This window comes from Balaenoptera borealis (assembly GCF_965194805.1).
Source record: "Balaenoptera borealis genome assembly, chromosome: 20".
NCBI lineage: Eukaryota > Metazoa > Chordata > Mammalia > Artiodactyla > Balaenopteridae > Balaenoptera > Balaenoptera borealis.
In genome coordinates this window covers 12,044,919-12,062,247 of record NC_138879.1, presented here as the reverse complement: position 1 = coordinate 12,062,247, position 17,329 = coordinate 12,044,919, and the positions used below count along the sequence as shown (strand labels likewise).

General features: G+C 62.9%; 1 protein-coding gene across 4 annotated transcripts in view; it reads right to left on the bottom strand.

Moving 5' to 3' along the window:
- Nucleotides 1-599: 599 nt before the first annotated feature.
- Nucleotides 600-17,329, bottom strand: part of BAHCC1 (BAH domain and coiled-coil containing 1) — a 58,657-nt gene continuing 41,927 nt past the window's right edge. The window contains exons 12-28 of one of the 4 annotated variants that reach the window (XM_082373570.1): nucleotides 13,494-13,693; nucleotides 13,218-13,354; nucleotides 12,471-12,581; nucleotides 10,178-10,298; nucleotides 9,036-9,331; nucleotides 8,082-8,260; nucleotides 7,918-7,982; nucleotides 7,346-7,453; nucleotides 7,109-7,259; nucleotides 6,910-7,024; nucleotides 6,733-6,808; nucleotides 6,499-6,607; nucleotides 5,626-5,745; nucleotides 5,284-5,460; nucleotides 3,990-5,176; nucleotides 3,588-3,824; nucleotides 600-2,971 (exon numbers count right to left, since the gene is read on the bottom strand). In XM_082373570.1, coding sequence (XP_082229696.1) covers nucleotides 2,762-2,971; nucleotides 3,588-3,824; nucleotides 3,990-5,176; nucleotides 5,284-5,460; nucleotides 5,626-5,745; nucleotides 6,499-6,607; nucleotides 6,733-6,808; nucleotides 6,910-7,024; nucleotides 7,109-7,259; nucleotides 7,346-7,453; nucleotides 7,918-7,982; nucleotides 8,082-8,260; nucleotides 9,036-9,331; nucleotides 10,178-10,298; nucleotides 12,471-12,581; nucleotides 13,218-13,354; nucleotides 13,494-13,693 — 3,599 coding nt within the window. In that variant the 3' untranslated portion in view covers nucleotides 600-2,761. Of the gene's footprint in view, nucleotides 2,972-3,587; nucleotides 3,825-3,989; nucleotides 5,177-5,283; nucleotides 5,461-5,625; nucleotides 5,746-6,498; nucleotides 6,608-6,732; nucleotides 6,809-6,909; nucleotides 7,025-7,108; nucleotides 7,260-7,345; nucleotides 7,454-7,680; nucleotides 7,983-8,081; nucleotides 8,261-9,035; nucleotides 9,332-10,177; nucleotides 10,299-12,470; nucleotides 12,582-13,217; nucleotides 13,355-13,493; nucleotides 13,694-17,329 lie in introns of all 4 variants that reach the window. The other 3 variants (XM_082373567.1, XM_082373568.1, XM_082373569.1) reach the window with 3 other exon arrangements.

The window sequence follows — 17,329 nt, the reverse complement described above, 5'->3', positions numbered from 1 at the left end:
GAAAGCCCTCGGGGTTGCAGCCTCACTGGCTGGGGCTCTGTGGCCGGGGGATGCATTGAGATGTACCCCCGCCCAACACCCCTCAGGCCCTGGGGGGCCAACCCGCTGTTGAATGATCAGGACTGCTGTTTATTACTCCTGCACAGCTGAAAATGTTTGTCAAATGAGTAAATTCATGCCTTCCTTGAGGAGGGCGTCTGCTGTCTGGTCTGCGCAGACCCCTCCCCTGCACTTTGGGGACCACCCTTCCTCCTGTGTCTGTGCCCTCCACTCCTCCCCTCCCGGCCTGGCCACATGGACTGGTTCAGGCTGAACATCTCACTCACCATGGGGGAGATCTCCTAAGATAAGGGACCCTCATCCTGGGGGGTTTCAAAGGCCAAGGCCACCCCAAAATCATCCTGGTTGCATGTGCCTCTCACGGGCCCAGCACCCCAAGGGGCTCTGCTCGGCTGCCGCAGCCGAGGTAGGCCTGACCCAGATGTCCCAGTCCCTCATCTGCTGAGACCCTAGCCTCTGGGGCCTCCAGGGAGTCCCCATGGGACACGCACACGGACACTGGGGTGCAGTTAGGATTCCGGACCATTGAAAACCTGCACAATAGTTCATATATTTATTCTTAAGCAAGTTATCAATAAAAAATTTAATACTAAAATGCCTTTACATAGAGTTTGCTGTTCATAAAACCTTTGTATTTTTTTTTGTTTGTTTTTAGTGTTTACATTGAAAAAAAAATTCAACCATCCTCTTAGTTTACACATTTACAAGAGTCGTGCTTTTGCCAGGTTTAACCATGGTGGGAGGGGCCACGCTGTCCGCACGCACACGGACAGAGGGGGACGGGAAGAGAAAAGCAAAAGACAAAAATCCATGGACTAGGGAGAAGAACCAATGGGAGGGCAGGAGGGCCAAGAAAAGGCTGCCTGTTCGTTCGCTCCTGCCTCGGTGCTTGGGGCTGGAAGTAGCCTCAGGTTCTCATTTCTGTGCTTGGGCCTTCCCCGCACACGCCTTGGCACTGGCCGCGTCGCTTCACAGCATCTTCCCACTTCCCCAGCCGCCAGCAGGACCTCAGCCGCCTCTCCAGGACGACCACCAGGAATGAAATATTGCACTCGAGCCGAGACAAAGGGGAGAGTTGGGGTGGGAGAAGAAAGCTGGGGTGCAGGGGAACCCCTCCCTGTCCCTATACTTCCCGTGAAGCCACCAGGAGCGGCGGAGGGGTGATTTCCTGGTTGGAAAGAAAAAGGGGCCTGGGCACCCACTGACATCCCTTATTTCCCAGGTACCTGGCCTGTGTCTGTGGGTCACACAAGAGCCCGTCCTAAGGAGCAGTGGCTAACTTGGGGGGCTTTCCTGGGGCTCCCAGTGTGGCCAGGGGAGACTTAGTGTGGTGAGACATAGGAGCACGTGGCCCTCAGTGCGTATTTTCGGGGACAAGGGCTGCTGGGCCACGGGTCTGGCTTGCCCTGCTTGTCCCTCTTGGCCTCAGGAGAAGTGAAGGTGTGATGAGTTCTCCAGGGTTACAGGGGTGGTGCTGAGGGTCTGGGACACCCACACGGCACACGGTAGCCAGGGCGCTGGGCGAAGGGCTGCTCCATGCACCCGAGGCTGGGTTGTGGGCAGGAGGAACCCTGCTCTGTGCCCCAAGCACTAGCCTGCCAGGCCAGCGGCCCTGCCAAGTGGCCACAGAAAAGTCCCAGAAACCTCCACATGAGCTGGCGGGGGCCAGTTCCTTCCTTGCTCTGAGTGGAGGCTGGACAAGCTGGCCATTGAGACGGAAATCAGAAATAACTTGGAGCATTCAGGAAATAAAATCAAAACATCACTTTTTCTTATCGATAGTTTAAAATATTTGTTCATTTTTGCTTTGTCTTAAACAGAGGTAAGATACATATATGGCTGCTGTCACACTCTCGGGCTGGGGGGCCTGCTTCTGGCATCCCTTCTCTCCCCGAGGGACCCTCATCGTCAAACCCGCCCCCCCAGTCCTTTTTTTCCCAGGAGATGAATTAAAAGGAAATAAACTTGAGTGTGACTTCCATCTTAGACAGTCCCCCCAAGATATCAACAGGTGTAACCTAGGGTCCTGTCCGACCTCTCCTGTGCCCTCTGGCCCCCCTGCCCCCGCCCCCAGCTGCCTCTGTCGTCACAGACGCCCCAGTTGGAACTCAGCTAGGCTGAGGAAAACAGTGCATTTTCAAAGAAAACCCCCCCCAGAACAAAATCTCTACACACACACATACATAGACACACACACACACTCACGCACGCATACCCTCGTTACGCGTGTGAGGAAAAAAAAATCCTTTTCGGCTTTTTTTCCATAAAACTTTCCCGCAGAAATACAATATTTACATAGAGAAATAAATAGACAACACACCTGATTTCTGCTTTCCCTGGTGGGAGACAGTCGGAGGTACTAGGGAAAATATGGCTTGGATTCTAATCTCTCGTGAACTGCCGATGTGGGAAAACAGAGAGGGCCGGTAGGTCCCAGTCGGGGCACAGCTGACCCTCCGCAGCAGACGGATGGAACTGGGTTCTGATGCCCAAAAGCTCTCTCTCTTTCCAGGGAAAATAATAAAAAAGCCTGGATCTTGCCTTGGTGGGTTTGCATATTTGCTCAGACCTGCCCCTCCGAGGTGTGGGCCAGCCTCCCGCTTGGAGGCGTGGGGCTGGGTCCTCACGTCCTCACGTCCCCGTGGCTCTGGCGCTGGGCATGGCGGGGCGGGTGGGTCACCTGCAGCCGGTCTGTGCAGGCTCAGCACAGGATGGGCACACCATCGGCCGTCACCAGGCGCCCGGTGGTGGGGTCGTAGGTGCCCGCCAGGTAGTAGAGGTCCCGCCGGTCCTGGTACTTGCGGCTCCGTGTCATCTGCTCGTACTGCTCGCGCCCCACTACCTGGCACTTGTGGGAGATGGTCTGCACGTCGTTCTCGTCCTCGTGGCAGGACTGGTACAGCGCGTTCTGCTGGGGAAGGGGGGCGAGGAGTGCTCGGCGTCAGGTCTGGCCTTGGCCAGCGCACCCCACCCGACCCGGGACCCTCAGTTCTGGCTAAGCTCTTGTGTGGCCAGGGTCTGCACCCGGAACCCCAGCGGGCTGGCAGAATTGGAAAAACACTTGTTTCTGCACCGTCTGCAAACATGGTTCTCAGGGAAGACTGGAGAGTGAGCTGGGGGCATTTTCTGTCTTGGGTTGACCTTGGGAGGCAGGGATCAGCGGGCCCGTGGTGGGGGACATGGGCTGCTGAGGGCAGGACCTGTTTGGTGCTACAGGCTGCTGTGGGCCACAGTCTCCCACAAGGTGAAACTGTCACCCATTGCATGGGGAGCCACAAAGGCCCAGCTGGGGAGGGATCCAGGTGGCCTGGCTCTGGGGCCTGAGCCCTCAGCCGTTTTACTCCCTGTGGGGCCCACAGCACCCTTGGGCCGGGAGGCCTTGAGGTGTGGGAACTGGGGGTGAGGGATGTCCATAGATGACCACTCCCCTTCTGGCTGCTGGTGCCAGTTGCTGAGATACCCCTTCCCAGGCCCCCCAGTCTGAGCCTGCCCACACCCTCGGATCCCCTGCCCCCCCCAGGCCCCACCTTCCCGTCGCTCTGCCGCTTCCCCAGCTTGGTCTCCTCTGGGTGGTAGAACCACTTGACCTTCACCACCATGTTGCTGCCCCACGACTCCCACATGCTCTCGATGCGGCCGATGTAGGGCAGGTTGGGCCGCCCAGCCGACAGGAAGACGGCACAGTCCCCGATGCGAAGCGTCTCCTTGCCCCGGACGATGGCCTTGTAGAACAGCTTCCTGGCCTTCCCCTTCATGCCACGTCTCTGTAGGAGACAGCCAGGGGCAGAGGGCGGTGAGGACCCAGGAGCCTCGGGGACAGGCGGCGGGCAGGGGACACAGGACAGGATGACAGAGAGAGACGCAGAGAGTGTGTAGGAGAGACAGATGGTGTGTCTTGTGTGTAAGTGTGCATGGTTGGGCCCACCTACCTGTGTGGGGTTCCCCGACCACTTCCAGAGCTGCCGGGCGGGCAGGAAGGCTGAGATCTTTGGCCGGTTTTCCACGGAGGGCAGCCGCTGCCTCCGGGACAGCTCTTTGGCTTTGGAGAAGCTCAGGGCCTCCTTGCGCTTGAGCCTGGGTCTGCCACCGCTGGGGCCCGCGCCCACGCCCCCACCGGCCACCGCGGCCCTGGAAAGGAAGCAGCGCTGGGCGTGCGGGTGTGGGCCAGCCCCCTTGGCGCGCAGGGCCTCGGGCTGGGCCAGGAGGGCGGGCACCGGGTGGGTGAGGCAGGTCTGCAGCAGCAGGGCTGGGTCCTCCTCGTCTGAGCTGTAGGAGGAGCCCTCGTCATCCGAGGAGCAGAGGCTGGAGGTGGACAGGGAGCCCGAGGAGGAGGAGGTGGACGAGCCCGAGGAGGAGGAGGACACGGAAAGGCGGGCGAGGAAGCGGGAGGGCACGCCGGGGGCCAGGCCAGGCCCGTCCTCCTCCTCGTCCGAGTAGGAGCTGTGGCAGTCACTGTCGCAGGGCAGCGGGTACTCGGCCTGGCCTGCGAACTTGCGCAGCGCCAGCCCCATGGGCAGCGGGTGGACAGGCGACCGCCCCTTCCTGTCCTTGCCCACGAGGGCCGGGTGCCCATAGCTGGGGCTGGGCAGGGGCCTCCCTGGCCTGGGCCCCACGTCCTTGTCACCCGCGTGCAGCGCCTTGCAGTTCTTGCTCTTGGGGGAGGTCACGCCCTCATGGTCCAGCTTGACCAGGAACTCGCCGCCAGCCCGCCGCCGCCCACCCTTCTCGGCCTCCGCCCGCTCGGCCTTCTTGGCCCGCAGCAGCTTGTGGGCACCCCCGGGCAGGCCGGGCCCGGCCCCGCCGACAAAGGGCGCGTAGGAGCTGGCCAGGCTGCTGAAGGAGTCGGCGCGGAAGCCGTTGCCAAACACGGGAGCAGCCACGCTGTGGACGGGGAACAGCGCCTCGCGGGCCCGCAGCTTCTTGGTGCTGCCGTTGAGCTGGAAGAGGTTCTGCAGCACACCCGGCCCCTTGCCACCTGCCGCGGCCGCGGCCACCGCCTTCCGCTTGGTCTGCGCCACCGCTGACCAGCTCAGCAGCGGGCTGCCCCGGCGGCCCAGGAAGTGGTCTGAGGCCCCCGCGGAGGGCTTGGTACCGGAGGCCAGGAGCTCCGCTTTGCCTGGGGAGAGGCCAGGGAGAGTCAGAGGAACTACCTGCCCGCCCCTTCTGGCCCCCCCACTCCCGAGGGTGCCTCCCCACCCGAGGTCCCCGCAGTCCCGCGAGTACCAGCTTTGTCTTTGCCTACGGATTTCTTCCCGGAGGTCTTTGAGGCTTCAGGGCCATCATGTGCCTTGGGAGACAGGCTGGGAGCAGTGGCCTCACCAGGCGGGGGTGCCTCGCAGGAAGATTTCTTGGTCCTTCGGCAGCTGCTGGACACCAGCAGGGCTGGTGAGGGCTCTGTGCCTGCAGAGTGGACCAGTGGCCTCAGCGCTTGCTGTCGGGGTGACTGCCTCCCCTTGCTCCCTCCTTGGGAGACTGTCTGGGCCCAGGGGAGGCCCAGCCCAACTCCAGCCATAGGGGCTGACCCAGAAAGGTAAGGACCCCACGCTGGAGGGCCCTGGGGCTCACACTGGATCTTGAAGTCCGGAGGCAGCAGCCTGATGTTGGAGACGGCGATGTGGCCAGTATCCCCATCGTCAAACTCCACCACCACGGAGTCCAGGTCCTCTTCCTCATCACTGGAGGCGCCTGGAGACAGGGCCCACCTGAGCACGGGGCCCTCTGCTCGGGGCCCACGGGGTTCTCCCTGGTGGCCAGGTGGCCGGGATGGGAGGATGACAGCATGGGCTCCGGAGCGCCTGACAGATGATGCTGGGATATTCTGCTCCCTGATCACATTTGACCTTGGAGCTGCCGTGGCAGCTGGGAGCAGCCTGCCTCCCCTCCACCTCCCGGAGTGTGGCCGGAGAGGCAATATTACCGCCATCCATCACCCGCATCCCAGGGCACACTCACAGGGATGCGGGGCCCCGACCTCTCCCTACGCACACGCGCGTGTGTGCAAACACATGCCTGGTTGAGGCCTGCCCGCCCACCTGCCCCCGCACCTGTCAGACCGCAGGGCCCCCACATCCTGTGCCTGGGGGAGGGGGCAGAAGGATTTACCCCAGGAAAGCTGGTGCCCAGGTGACCAGTTTATAACCCTCAGGTCTGGGGCTCTGGGGCCCCTTCTCTGCTAGGCCTTCTGGACAGCCAGAGGCTCCACCCTGTCCTCACCCCAGGTCCCCCCTCGCCTTTTCCTGGCGACCAGGGAGCTGATGCTATCGTCTGCTCTGTCTGACCGGCTCAGGCTTGGGAAGCAGGGCTGGCGGAAGGCCCTCCTTGAGAGACAGGGTCCCCTCCCTGGCACTCGGGTGGGGGCTCGGAGGGGCCTCTCATCTGCAGCTTCGTCTAAGGGGAGGGGCTGATGGGCCTCCCTGGGGGTCCTTGGGCGGGGCTCACCTCGCACTACGCTGCCTGGGTAGAGGCAGCGGGACTTCTGGCTCCAGTAGGCACAGACCCTCGTGCCGGGCGGGAGGTACCTGCTGGACTGTGGCCGGACATCAAGAACCTGCGGGACCAGTCGGGGTGGCGGCCGTGAGTGGGCAGGGCTGGCCAAGGGGTGCCCGGGAGGGGCTGGGTGCAGCCAGGCCCACCTCCCTGGGGTGGTGAGCCGAGCAGGGGCTGTCCCCTCACCGCCTCCTGCAGCAGCTGCTCCAGTGAGTAGATCCTCTGCCGGTTGCCTCTCTCACCCTCGATGACGATGCTGTAGCTGAGGGGCACGGGCAGGGGAGCATGAGACAGGCCTGCGCATCCACCACCTCCCGCTCAGGCCTCAGCCCACGTCCCTCCCCGAGCACGCCCGGGCCTTACATGTCGGGGGGCTGCAGGGTCCTGACGCTGCCCGCGTAGAGCAGACTGTCCTCTTTGGGGATGAGCACGGGCAGCCCGTCCTGTAGGTCCTCCTTGTGGATGGTGCATGAGCGTGCTGGGGAGATGGGGGTGTCAGCACCTGGCCCCCACCCGCCCACTGCTGGCCCCAGACGCTCAGCGTCCCCTCCCGGCCGCTCACCCAAGGCGGCGCTCTGCTCGGCGCTCAGGGGGCCACTGGCCTCCTCCTCTTCCTCCTCCTCCTCCTCTGAGAGGCTGCTGCTGTCTTCAAACTCAAAGTCGTCCTCCACTGCGAAGCTCTCCAGCAGCCGGCTCACCGCCCGGCCCTTGCCCTGGGGGGTCAGAAGTGTCAGCTCTCTTGGGAGGGGCAGGAGGGGTCAGGGTTGGCTGGGCCCCAAGGTCGGGGTGGGGATGCTACCTGTTTGCTGACAGCCTTGGTTTTCACCTTGCCCGCTTTCCTGCCCCTCCCCAGGATGGCCTTGGCGTTGCGGGGCGACAGGGCGATGGACAGGGCCCCGTTCTTCCGCTGTCGGAGGGGAGGGGCTGAGGTGAGGGTGGCCCCAGCCTTCCTGCCCCCAGCCTGACCATGGTGTGACTCAGGCTGACCCTGAGTGTGACCCTGAATATGAGTCCCAGAGTGTGACTTGGTGTAGCAAGTAGAGAAAAAGAGTGGAGTAAATGTCCCCGAAGGCCTTTCACATCTGGCACCCACCCTGCTGGGCCCAGGACCCTGGGGTGCCCACTGGCCCTCACCCGCAGCCCTGGCTGGAGCACCGTGCTCTTGCGCGTGGCTCTCTTGAGGCGCTCACTGGCCAGCCTGCTGCCCTCCTCGTGGCAGGTGAAGGCCCGGGTGGGGCTGCAGAGGGCTTCCCTGCCGGGTGCGGCCCCCGGCTCTGCCCGCAGGCTGCCCTTGGCCTTGCCCTTGGCTTTCTTCTTGCCGGGCCCACCTGGGGGTCTGCGCCCCGGGGCCTGCTCCAGCTTGCTGCCCACCTTGGCCTTCACCGTCCTCCTCTTGACCTTGACCTCACTCTCGGGGCTGGACAGGCGGCAGGCCCCTGGGGAGGGAGGGAGGGAGGCCGTCGCAGGAGCCCCAGCTGCCTGCTGGGGCCCTCACGGGCCAGGCCTGCCCCAGCCCGCCCTCGCCCCCTGGGTACCTAGCAAGCCCTGCCTCTCCTTCTTCTTCTTGGCCTTCTGGTTGGCCTCCATCTTGACCACGGAGGAGGGCGAGGGCCCCAGCACGGCCACGCGGGCCCCGGCGTGCAGTGCCAGCCCGGGCTCCTTGGCGGGTGCCTCTGTTTCCAATAGACCCTTGCAGTTTTCACTGTCCGAGCCGCTGCCTGGGGAGAGGCGGGTGGTCCAGGTGATTTCGCATCAGAGCAGTGCCATTTTGGGGTGGGGTCGGGGGAGCGGATCATTCGCATGTACGGATGGGTTGGGGGCTGAGTGGAGCCCGTCATTGTCATCCTGGGGCTGCTTCGAGGGCAGGCACCTGGGCCAGGTGTCCAGGTGAGGGTGTTTGGACCAGAAAGGAAAAGGGGCTGCCTCTCTGACCTCCCTTTTTCTGCCTCAGTTTTCCTTTCTTATGCGCTGGGCAGTGGTGCACCCACCTTGCAGGGCTGGGGATCCCCTTCCCCAGGGCAGCCCCTTCTCCTCCCTCGTCCCCCTGCCAGATGCCCTCCTGTTTCCTGCTTCCTCTTCCCTCCCTTTGTTCTTTCTCAGGCGGGACCTGGGGGAGAGGGCAGGGGCTGGCAGTGAGGAAGCATCTATTTTTCCAGGCTCCTGTTTCTGGACATGTGCGTTTGCTGGGGGCCAGATAACCCCTCCAGGTCACCCGGCCGGACACTGCAGGAAGGCGGGCTGGAGCAGGCAGAAGGGCTATTTTTAGCCCCTCTTTCCAGGATGCATCCAGCAGCCTCTTTTCTCCCTGTGGCGCCCCGTAAGGGGGTGGGGCACGGAGAACCCATCCTGGGCCAGTGAGAGGTTCTCCCTGTGTCCGGCATACGCAGTGAGCCCTGACCAGGCTCTGATGGCTGTTCCAGCTCCCGCCCACCCACTCCCCCAGCCCCCAGTGACCATGGAGGTCCTGCTGCGCTGCTCAGACCAACTACTTGCCTGCCTCATGTGTTGCGGCCGCTGCCGGCTGGGCTGGGAACTTAGGTGTCTCCCTGCCAGCAATGCCACCATCCGGCTGTGGGTGCCTGGCTGCCCCAGACACCTTGGCGCTCTTGGTTCGTGACAGCTTCTTCCGGATGCGACCCCCTGGGGTGGCCTCCTTCCGCCGGAAGGGGCTGAGGCTGGTGGGCAGCCCCTTGCTCTTGACCTTCGGCTTCAGCTGGGCCACCTTGTGGGCCACTGCAGATGCCAGGTCACCCTGACCACTGCTCTTCTTGCACCGAACCTTCTCCTGTAAGCGGGCAGGTGGAGGCTGCAGTCACCGGGTCCCCCACCCTGAGCCACGGCCCTGCGACCTTCGGCCTCCCCTCTGCCAGTGCTGGGCTTGAAAGGTGGCACTTCGCTGGCCCTGCCCTCCAAAATGCCTGAGAGGGAGTCTGGCCCCGGGGCACAGGACCTGCCCACTGGAGCCTAAATTTGTGCCTGTCTTGTCCCCCATTTCACAGCCGCCTTGGACGGCCCAGCCTACTCAGCTTGGCAGAGGGAGGCCAAGGGCCCAAGTGTTTGTCGTGTCCTAGAGAGAGGGACCAGCCTCCTGCTCTGGGAGGGACAGGCAAAGTGACAACAGACTCAAACCCACCTCTCACCTGTCCCTCCCAGGACCCTAGAATAGGTGAGGGGTGGGAGGCACCCACTGCACTGAGAAGGAATGGGGTGCTGGCACCCCTGGGGGAGCCTGTCCCAAGGGAGGGGCAGTGCCCTTGATCCACCCACTACACCAGGTATGCACCTGACATGGTGGACATCGTGGGCCCTCCCTCCCGAAAAGCCTTCCTGTGACCTATGATAACTGTGTGTTCCTTTCCTCCCGCTGGAGTGAGCAGAGGGAGGGGAGGTGTCACAGAGCATAACCGGCCCCTGGTCATACCTGCAGCTTCAGAGGCCGCCTCTGTGTGAGGCACATGAAGCTCGCTAGGCCTGGTCTGCTCATCTGAGCAGTGGGGCCCCAGCTGGATGGTGGCACGGGGCAGGGCGGGGTGGCAGTGTTTGGCCTGGGGCTGGTCTACCGCCTGCCCCCTGTCCTGTCCATCTGACATCCTGCACCTGGGCTTGAGGGTGAGGTTGCTGTGGGACTCACCGCAGATGCGGGTTGCAGGCCCACGTAGGCACCCTTCTCCAGCCGGCCTCGCTTCTTCGAGGGCTCATCATCGCCGCCCCGCAGCTCGGTGCACAGCAGGCTCAGGCTGGACCGCACTGCCCTGGGAGCACGGGGGGTGCAGGTCACACCTGGGCGCCTGGGCCTTGTCCCCGAGACAGTCCCTGTGGCGGCAGCCAGGGCGCCGTGGTGGGTCATGTGGTGCAGCTGTATGTCTGGGAGACCCACTTGCCCCTGTAAGGGCCCTGCGTCTTTCCCGGCCAGTCTCCTCTAAGCACACAGAGCTGCTGGGAGGCCAGGGGGGCCAAGCCAGTGCTGAGACACCTGGGCACCCGCTACCTAGCTAGCCCCCTCTGCCCACTGGGGAGGGGCAGCCCAGTGCTCAGGGGCCAGGGGTCTGTGGCCAGCTGGGCCACTGTGTGACCTGTGCTGTGGCCTCAGTCTATCTACCTGGAAAATGGGGATGCTTTAAATTGTGCCTCTCTGCAAGGCTGGGGTGGGATCATGCTGGCCTTTGCACTCACTAAGGTCACTTAGTGAGTGCAAAGACCAGCAGCTACCGTAGTTAGGAACAAAGAGGGCATCAGGAGAGGCCCCTGAGAAAGGGGTCCACCCCGAGCATCTTTGCCACTGCCAGGAAGAGGATGTGGGGGGCAGCAGCCAGAGAAACTCGTGCCCAGGCTCTGCCTCCTAGCCCCCAGGGACCCCCAGTGCTGGGCTCAGATCCCTCAGAGCTTTGTTCCCTGCCCTCAATTCTCCGTCTCAAAGGAGGAACTCTGCACCCCCCACCCAGCTCCCAGATGGGGCCCTGGAAGCTGCTGACTCTGAGCCTGTTTCCCTGTGTCCCACAGGTGTGAGGCTGGGAGCTTGGCTGCCTGTCCTTTGCCAGACAGGGGCTGGGGGCTGGGCCTCTCACCTACTCCCTCCCTTACCCACATAGCATTAATGAAAATGAGTCACAGATGGAGGCTGAGGGCCCTGGCCCGGCCCTGGCCTTGTGCGGCCAGACGTCAACTTTTACCTTCCTGCCCAGAGAGGCCGGGCAGGAAGCCGGCCCGGAACCATGCTTGGCCCCGGGGCCTCGGCCCTCCCACTTCCTGCCTGGGCCCAACTGTCAGCAGCTACTGAAGGGCAGGGGCCCCACAGAGGGATGGAGAGTGGGTAGGAGCCTGAGATGGGGAGAGGGTAGGAGGGAACCCCGACCCTTAGGAAGGGAGGGCCCTGGTCTTGGTTTCCTTCCCCGTCCAGCCAGGGCCTGTTTTCTCAGGTCAGTGGAGAAAGTGGCCACAATACAAGCACCAGGATGGGGCTTCCAGGGTCAGGCAGGGGCTTGGCGCCAGGCGGGCTCGAGCAAAGCATGGGGCAGCCTCGCCAGGGGCTCCCCAGCAGGGCCCCCTGCCAGGCTCTGGTCTTAGCCAGCAGCCCCTACAGTTCTGGCTGGTCCTCAAAGGGAGGCCCCTGGAGCCCCCACCGGGTGACACCTGGGCAGGGCGGAGGGACAGCCTGGGGAGGCCCCACAGCCATATGGTGCATCCCCTCCCCGCCCACAGCAGCCTACGCGAACTCCCCTCCCTGTAACCTTCTCCGCGTTTGCTAATGTTTTGTGACATAAAGCCCTGAGATTAATTTTTTGCCTCTGTCTTAATTGAAGGAACCATTTAGTGCCGATTTAACTATTATTACCAAATCATCAGGATTGATGCAGTGCGCACACGCCGCGCCAATCGTGTTTGGAGGAGCTCGAGGATTTATGCAAATGGGCCTGCCGGGAGAGGCAATTTGTAGCCGAGAAGGACAATTATACCAGGCCCCGGAGTGCGCCAATGACTGCGCCGGGCGGGTAATGGATAATAACCGCGCGCCGGCAGCCGTGCGCAGCACCGCAGCGTGACCAACGACTCTATACGGTGCAGATAAAGAGGCTTTTACGCAACGCCGCCTCGCACTCGTGGGGCCGGGTGGGGGCTGGGGCTTGGCAGGAGGGATGCCACGGCCCCGGCCACGGCCAGGTGCATGGAGCTGGTGTGGCCACGCCCCAGGCCCAGGGGGAGGGGCTTGTCTGCTAGGGGTTCAGTGCCCCAGACGCTCCCCACCGCGGCTGGCCTGGGGTTCTGGGTCTTCAGGAGAAGCTGTGAGGGAGGCCCAGCGGCCACGGAAGCCAGAGAGGAGCCCAGCCCCCACTGCCCGGGCCTCAAGGGCAACCTGGGCCAGCCCAGCGCCACTGAGTAACCTCCGGCCCCAGGCACCCCTTGGGGCCCATGCATGCAAGACTCACTTGACCTTCTTGCCTTCGCTGGGTCGCAGGCCAGGCAGCAAGCTGGAGTATTTGCGCTTCCGCGGCCGGCCGGGCCCTCGCCTGGCAGGGCTCCGTGAGCTCTCGTCTCTCCTGGGAGCCACAGGAGGGGTGGTCAGAGGCTGATGCCCGTCCTGGCTCCCTGACAGGGGTCCAGGAGAGGGCAATGCCCTTGGGGACTGTGTCAGGGGGCGGGGGCGGGGGCGGGGGCGGGGGCGGGCCCTCCCAAGATTTGGCCTGGGGAGCCTGGTCCCCAAACAGAGAGCAAGGCTGAGCCAGCGTCCCTGCTGCCCCCACCATCCCTGCTTCCCAGTTCCAGCCGTCCTGCACACTCCAGTCAGGTGGGCTCCCCCCACTGCTACGGCAACTTTAGGGGTTCCCTCCGCCCTCCCACACCCCAATCCTGCCCCGGCCTCCCAGCCCCCTCAGACACCACTATTCTCACCCTTTGCCCTCCTATCATGAGGACTGGCCTCTGCCTTGCACCAGTCTCTGTTGGGTGGTTCTTCCACCCCCCCACTCTCCCTTGGTTTCTCTGCTGAGTGAACGCCTCAACCTTCCACCACTTCTGGGGACCCTCCCAGGCCCCCACTTCTGGTCCAACTCAGCCCAGCACACACAGGTTGACCTCTGCCCACAAGGCGGTGGCCCTGGGCTGGGCTGTGCCCAATCTGCCCCAGTGCCTGAACTGGGGGTGTCTCCCCGCCCCACCGCCAGCCTGGGCCATACTCATGGTCACGCCTGCGCTGCAGCCGGGCCAGCTCCCGCTGCTTCTCCTTGTAGCGCCTCTGCAACTCCGCCAGCTGCACGCGCATCTCTACCTCCTGCGTGTCCAGCCGGTCGATGGCAGCCTTCAGTGGGCATACCTAGTGGGCAGGGGCACAGGGGCTTGTGAGCCCCGCTAGGGGACCAAGATGGGGTGGGTAAGGTGGCCAGCCTGGGCACTCGAGGCCTCCCCCAGGTCACGGCACTGGGCAATGGGGGCGACCAGGGCCCCCCACTCACAGGCTTGGTCTTGGGGGTCCAGGTGTCCTTGCGCTGCAGGATCTGCATACGGGGGGTGAGCGTGGGAGCCCTGCAGGAGTCGGCAGTGGGGGGCTGGGCCAAGGAGGCAGGGCTGTCCAGGCCAGCAGCCTCTACCAGGGACCAGGCTGAGGCCAGCGTGGCCAGGCGCTGCAGGTTGAAGGCCAGCACATCCTCCTCCTCTGCGGGGGACATGAGGGTCAGTGTGTGTGCAAGAGGCTCTTGATGTCAGCCTGCATCTCAGCACAGCCCAGACTACTCCTTCCTACCCCGTTTACCCACCCCCCACCCCCAGACGCCCGGAGGCAGCCGGACTCCCTGAGACATGCAGAGTGAGGCGGCCTGGAACAATGAGATGGGCACCTAGCACTCGCCTCCGTTCTGGGTGGGAGAGATGTCACCCTTGGTTACCGTGGGCCAGGCCAGTTGGGATGGCACAAGTCCTCAGGACAATGCCCAAACCATTTAGGCACGTGGCTTGTTACGCCCTTAACAGAAACTGCCTTGCATTTTTGCCCTCTTCCAGATCCATGAAAACCCGGAGTGTCATAGCCCTAGTGGGTGGGGAGGGATGGCCCAGTGCAGGGTCAGAGCCGAGCCAGTGGAGGGCAGTGTCCATTCAGGGACAGGCCTGGAGTGGAGACTTGGGACTGAGTGCAACCACGGGGAGAGGGTGGTGGCAGAAATGGGGGTTGGGCATGCACAGGTGGGCTGATCTTACGAGGAGTTGAAGCTGGGGAAGGAACCAGCCAGGATGAGCCCTGTGGGGTCAGACAGGGTGCCTAGAGCTGGAGGTGTCAGTGGGCTGTCGTGATTTCTAGAACACACAGCCAGCTCTGCCCTCTGAGAAGGCCTGAGAGCAGCAACACCCCAGTAGCAACGAGCACACCTAGCACCCTGAACTTGGCTTCTAAAATTCTCTGAGGAAAGGAACTGGGCTCCTTGGAGAAATGGCTGATTCCAGGGACTGGGAGGTTCGGGGTGAGCTGGGAACACAGGAAGTTCTCAGAGGATGATCCAGCTGAAGGGGCCAAATCTGAGACAATTCAATCACCAAAATTAAACAGTGACAGTGACAAATTATAACGGATTGAAGCGAATAAAAATCCACAAGTCACACTGATATAGATAAATGAATCCAATGTTTGAAGAGGAAGGGGATATCACACCATTTCAAAGTCCCTCCCCACGAAATACTTAGTAACTACAAAAGGGGAAGTGCCCAGCCATAGCCTTGATGGAGTCATCAGGGTGACCCACCCTCAGTAATGGGACAAAGCACAGGTGGACACTGGAAGTTCAACCCTCTGTACACAGTGCTGGGTCAAGGCCAGAGGTGGGTTGCTGGGTCAAAGGTGCCCTGGGAAGGTGGGGGAGGCGCTGAGGGGGCTTTCTCCTCCCATCTCCAGCTGGGGCAGGGATATCTGCAAGCCCCATTTCAGCTAAAAGTTCCACAGGGTCTCCTCGTCTCTTGGGGTCACTGTGACTGCTAGGAAGCCCCTCTGTTCCTCCCTGAAGCCCCCACCCCCGCCCCCACTCTTTAGGCTAAGCCTGCTGAGACTGCAAAGTCCTGCAGGGTGAGCTCTGCGGGGGGATGGTGGGCTCGGGGAGACGGCAGGGGTGGCGGTGCTGCTAGGCTCTTCTCTGGCCTCCAAACAACAGCCTGCCTTGCTCTCTGGTTCAGGGAGTTGTGCAGCAGACAATAACGGCCCCACCCCCAAGCCTCCGGGGTCTGTAATCCCTGTCCCGGGAGAGATGTAGGGCTGGGCTGTCCAGGCAGATTGAGGGCTCCACAGGCACAGAAGAGGGCCAAGGCTTGGACTTCCCCCAACCAGCCAGGCTGGCAGAAGCTGTCGGGGCCAGGAGAAGGTGGGAGGAGGGGTGCAGGTCAGCAGGGTAGTTCAAAAGTGGGGTCTGGGATCTTGACTCACCTGAGTGAGGTGGGTCACTCAGGAACAAGGGGCAGCCATACTCCGGAAGGGACAGGGCCTGGCCTTCCCAAAATTCCAGGGTGGATGGGAAGCCCAGTGGGCACCGTGCCCCCCAGTGGCCCCTCCAAATGCAGAGTGGGGCATTTTGGGTGTCTTGGGGATGGGTCCTTGCAGGCAGGCCCCACCATCCACACCAGCCAAGTGAATGGCCAGAGAAGTGTCCGACTCCCTCCCATCCCAGGGCTCCATCTGGGGCCTGAGTCCCTGCCCCCTGCGATGGAGGTCCACAGGCTGCGCAGCCTGCCCACTGAGCTCCCTGGACTTGAGCCCAGGTGGGGGATAAGCCAGGGTCCTGCGGCCAAGTCCTACTGGTGGGGGGTGTGAGGGCTCTGGACGCCCACATCAGTGAGGGTGGGGCTGGCCCCAGCCTGGGAGCAAAGAGCCTGGGGCCCGAACACCAGCGCCACTCGGCCCGGCTATGGGAGTTGGGGGCCACGTCACCTTTCAGAACCTGGTTACCTCCTCACCCCCACTTCTCAGGGGCTCCCACCTGGCCTTTCACCAGCTCTGCCTGGCCTGGGAGGTACTTCAGGGGGTCTCCTCCGGGAGGAGGGGGCAGGAGGCCCCCATGTCCCTCTGGATCTCTACCCCTCCCTCTCCCCTCTGTACCCTGGCCTGTTCCCGAGATGGTCTTCTCCCGCCTTCTCCGTGAGTCCTGCCTTTTGCTCAGAAAATGAGCTGATTTCCTAAGTAATTTCAGGCAAAGCAGTCACTGAGCTTGTAGGGAACGGCTCTAGAGCTGAGAGGCTGTGCAGACGGGCCAATTAACTGGGACAGAGGGAGGGTGGGGGCCTGGGAGCAGCAGGAGGGGAGGGTGAAGGCCTGAGGGCTCCAAGAGGGGAGGGCGGGGGTCTTGGGAGAAACAGGAGGGGAGAGGGGGGTTTGAAGGTTCCAGAAGGGAAGGGTGGGGTGGAGACCCAGCAGTGGCAGCAGGGCCTGGCCTGGGCTGGCAGCTGCAATACCCACAATGGGACACACGTGGTCTACACGTGAGCATCCATTCAATGAGTGGGCACGGGTCCAGTAGGCATTCACATGCACAGACTGGTGGCCACACACGTGGCGCCCGGCGTCCCGCTCAGTGCACCCTCACGCCAGCCGCACTCACACGGTGGCTCTGGGCAGCAAGGCCCTGACCGGGGCAGCCCCGCCTCACGCTACAGCTCCAAGCGAGGCCCTCCCAGGGTTCCTGACAGGCAAGGGCTCCCCGGCTTACTCTCCTCAGCACAGTCGTGGCCCCTCTGGTCAGACAAGAGAGGAGTGACACAGAGACCTTCAGGGAAATTAACTTTACAAGAACCTTCCCATATCTCCACGCAGCACAAGAGGTGCTGGCGGCTGGCAGTGGGCAGTGGAGAGCTTCACGCGGTGGGAAAACGAGTGGGCCAGCTGAGGACTTTGTTGGGTTCTTTCTATAAACATCAACGGGGCACAAAGCCTGGCTGGGGGTGCCTGCTGAACCGAGGGGTTCCAGCAGGGAGGGCCTGGGAGGGGTCCCTGTCAGGGACATAAGTGCTAGAGAGGCCTAAGCAAACGCCTGGCCCTTGGGCTCTGGTCCGAGTCAGGGCGGCACCAGCCTTGGGCTGGCACCCTGGGGCCCTTGGGCGGGGTGCAGGGAGGCCAGGAGCATCTTGTCACACAGGTCAGCCCCAAGGCCTAGTGAGGCTGAGGGGGACGTGGGGGGTGCCACCTCCCCGGGGCCTGGGAGGCAAGGGCTGCCACATCCTGAGCTGGGCCCCGTGTAGGCTAGGTTCGGAAGCTGCAGAACCCAAGGAGGTGAAAGCTTATAGCAAGAGCGCCATCTTTCCTACCCGCTTCCTGGCTGTG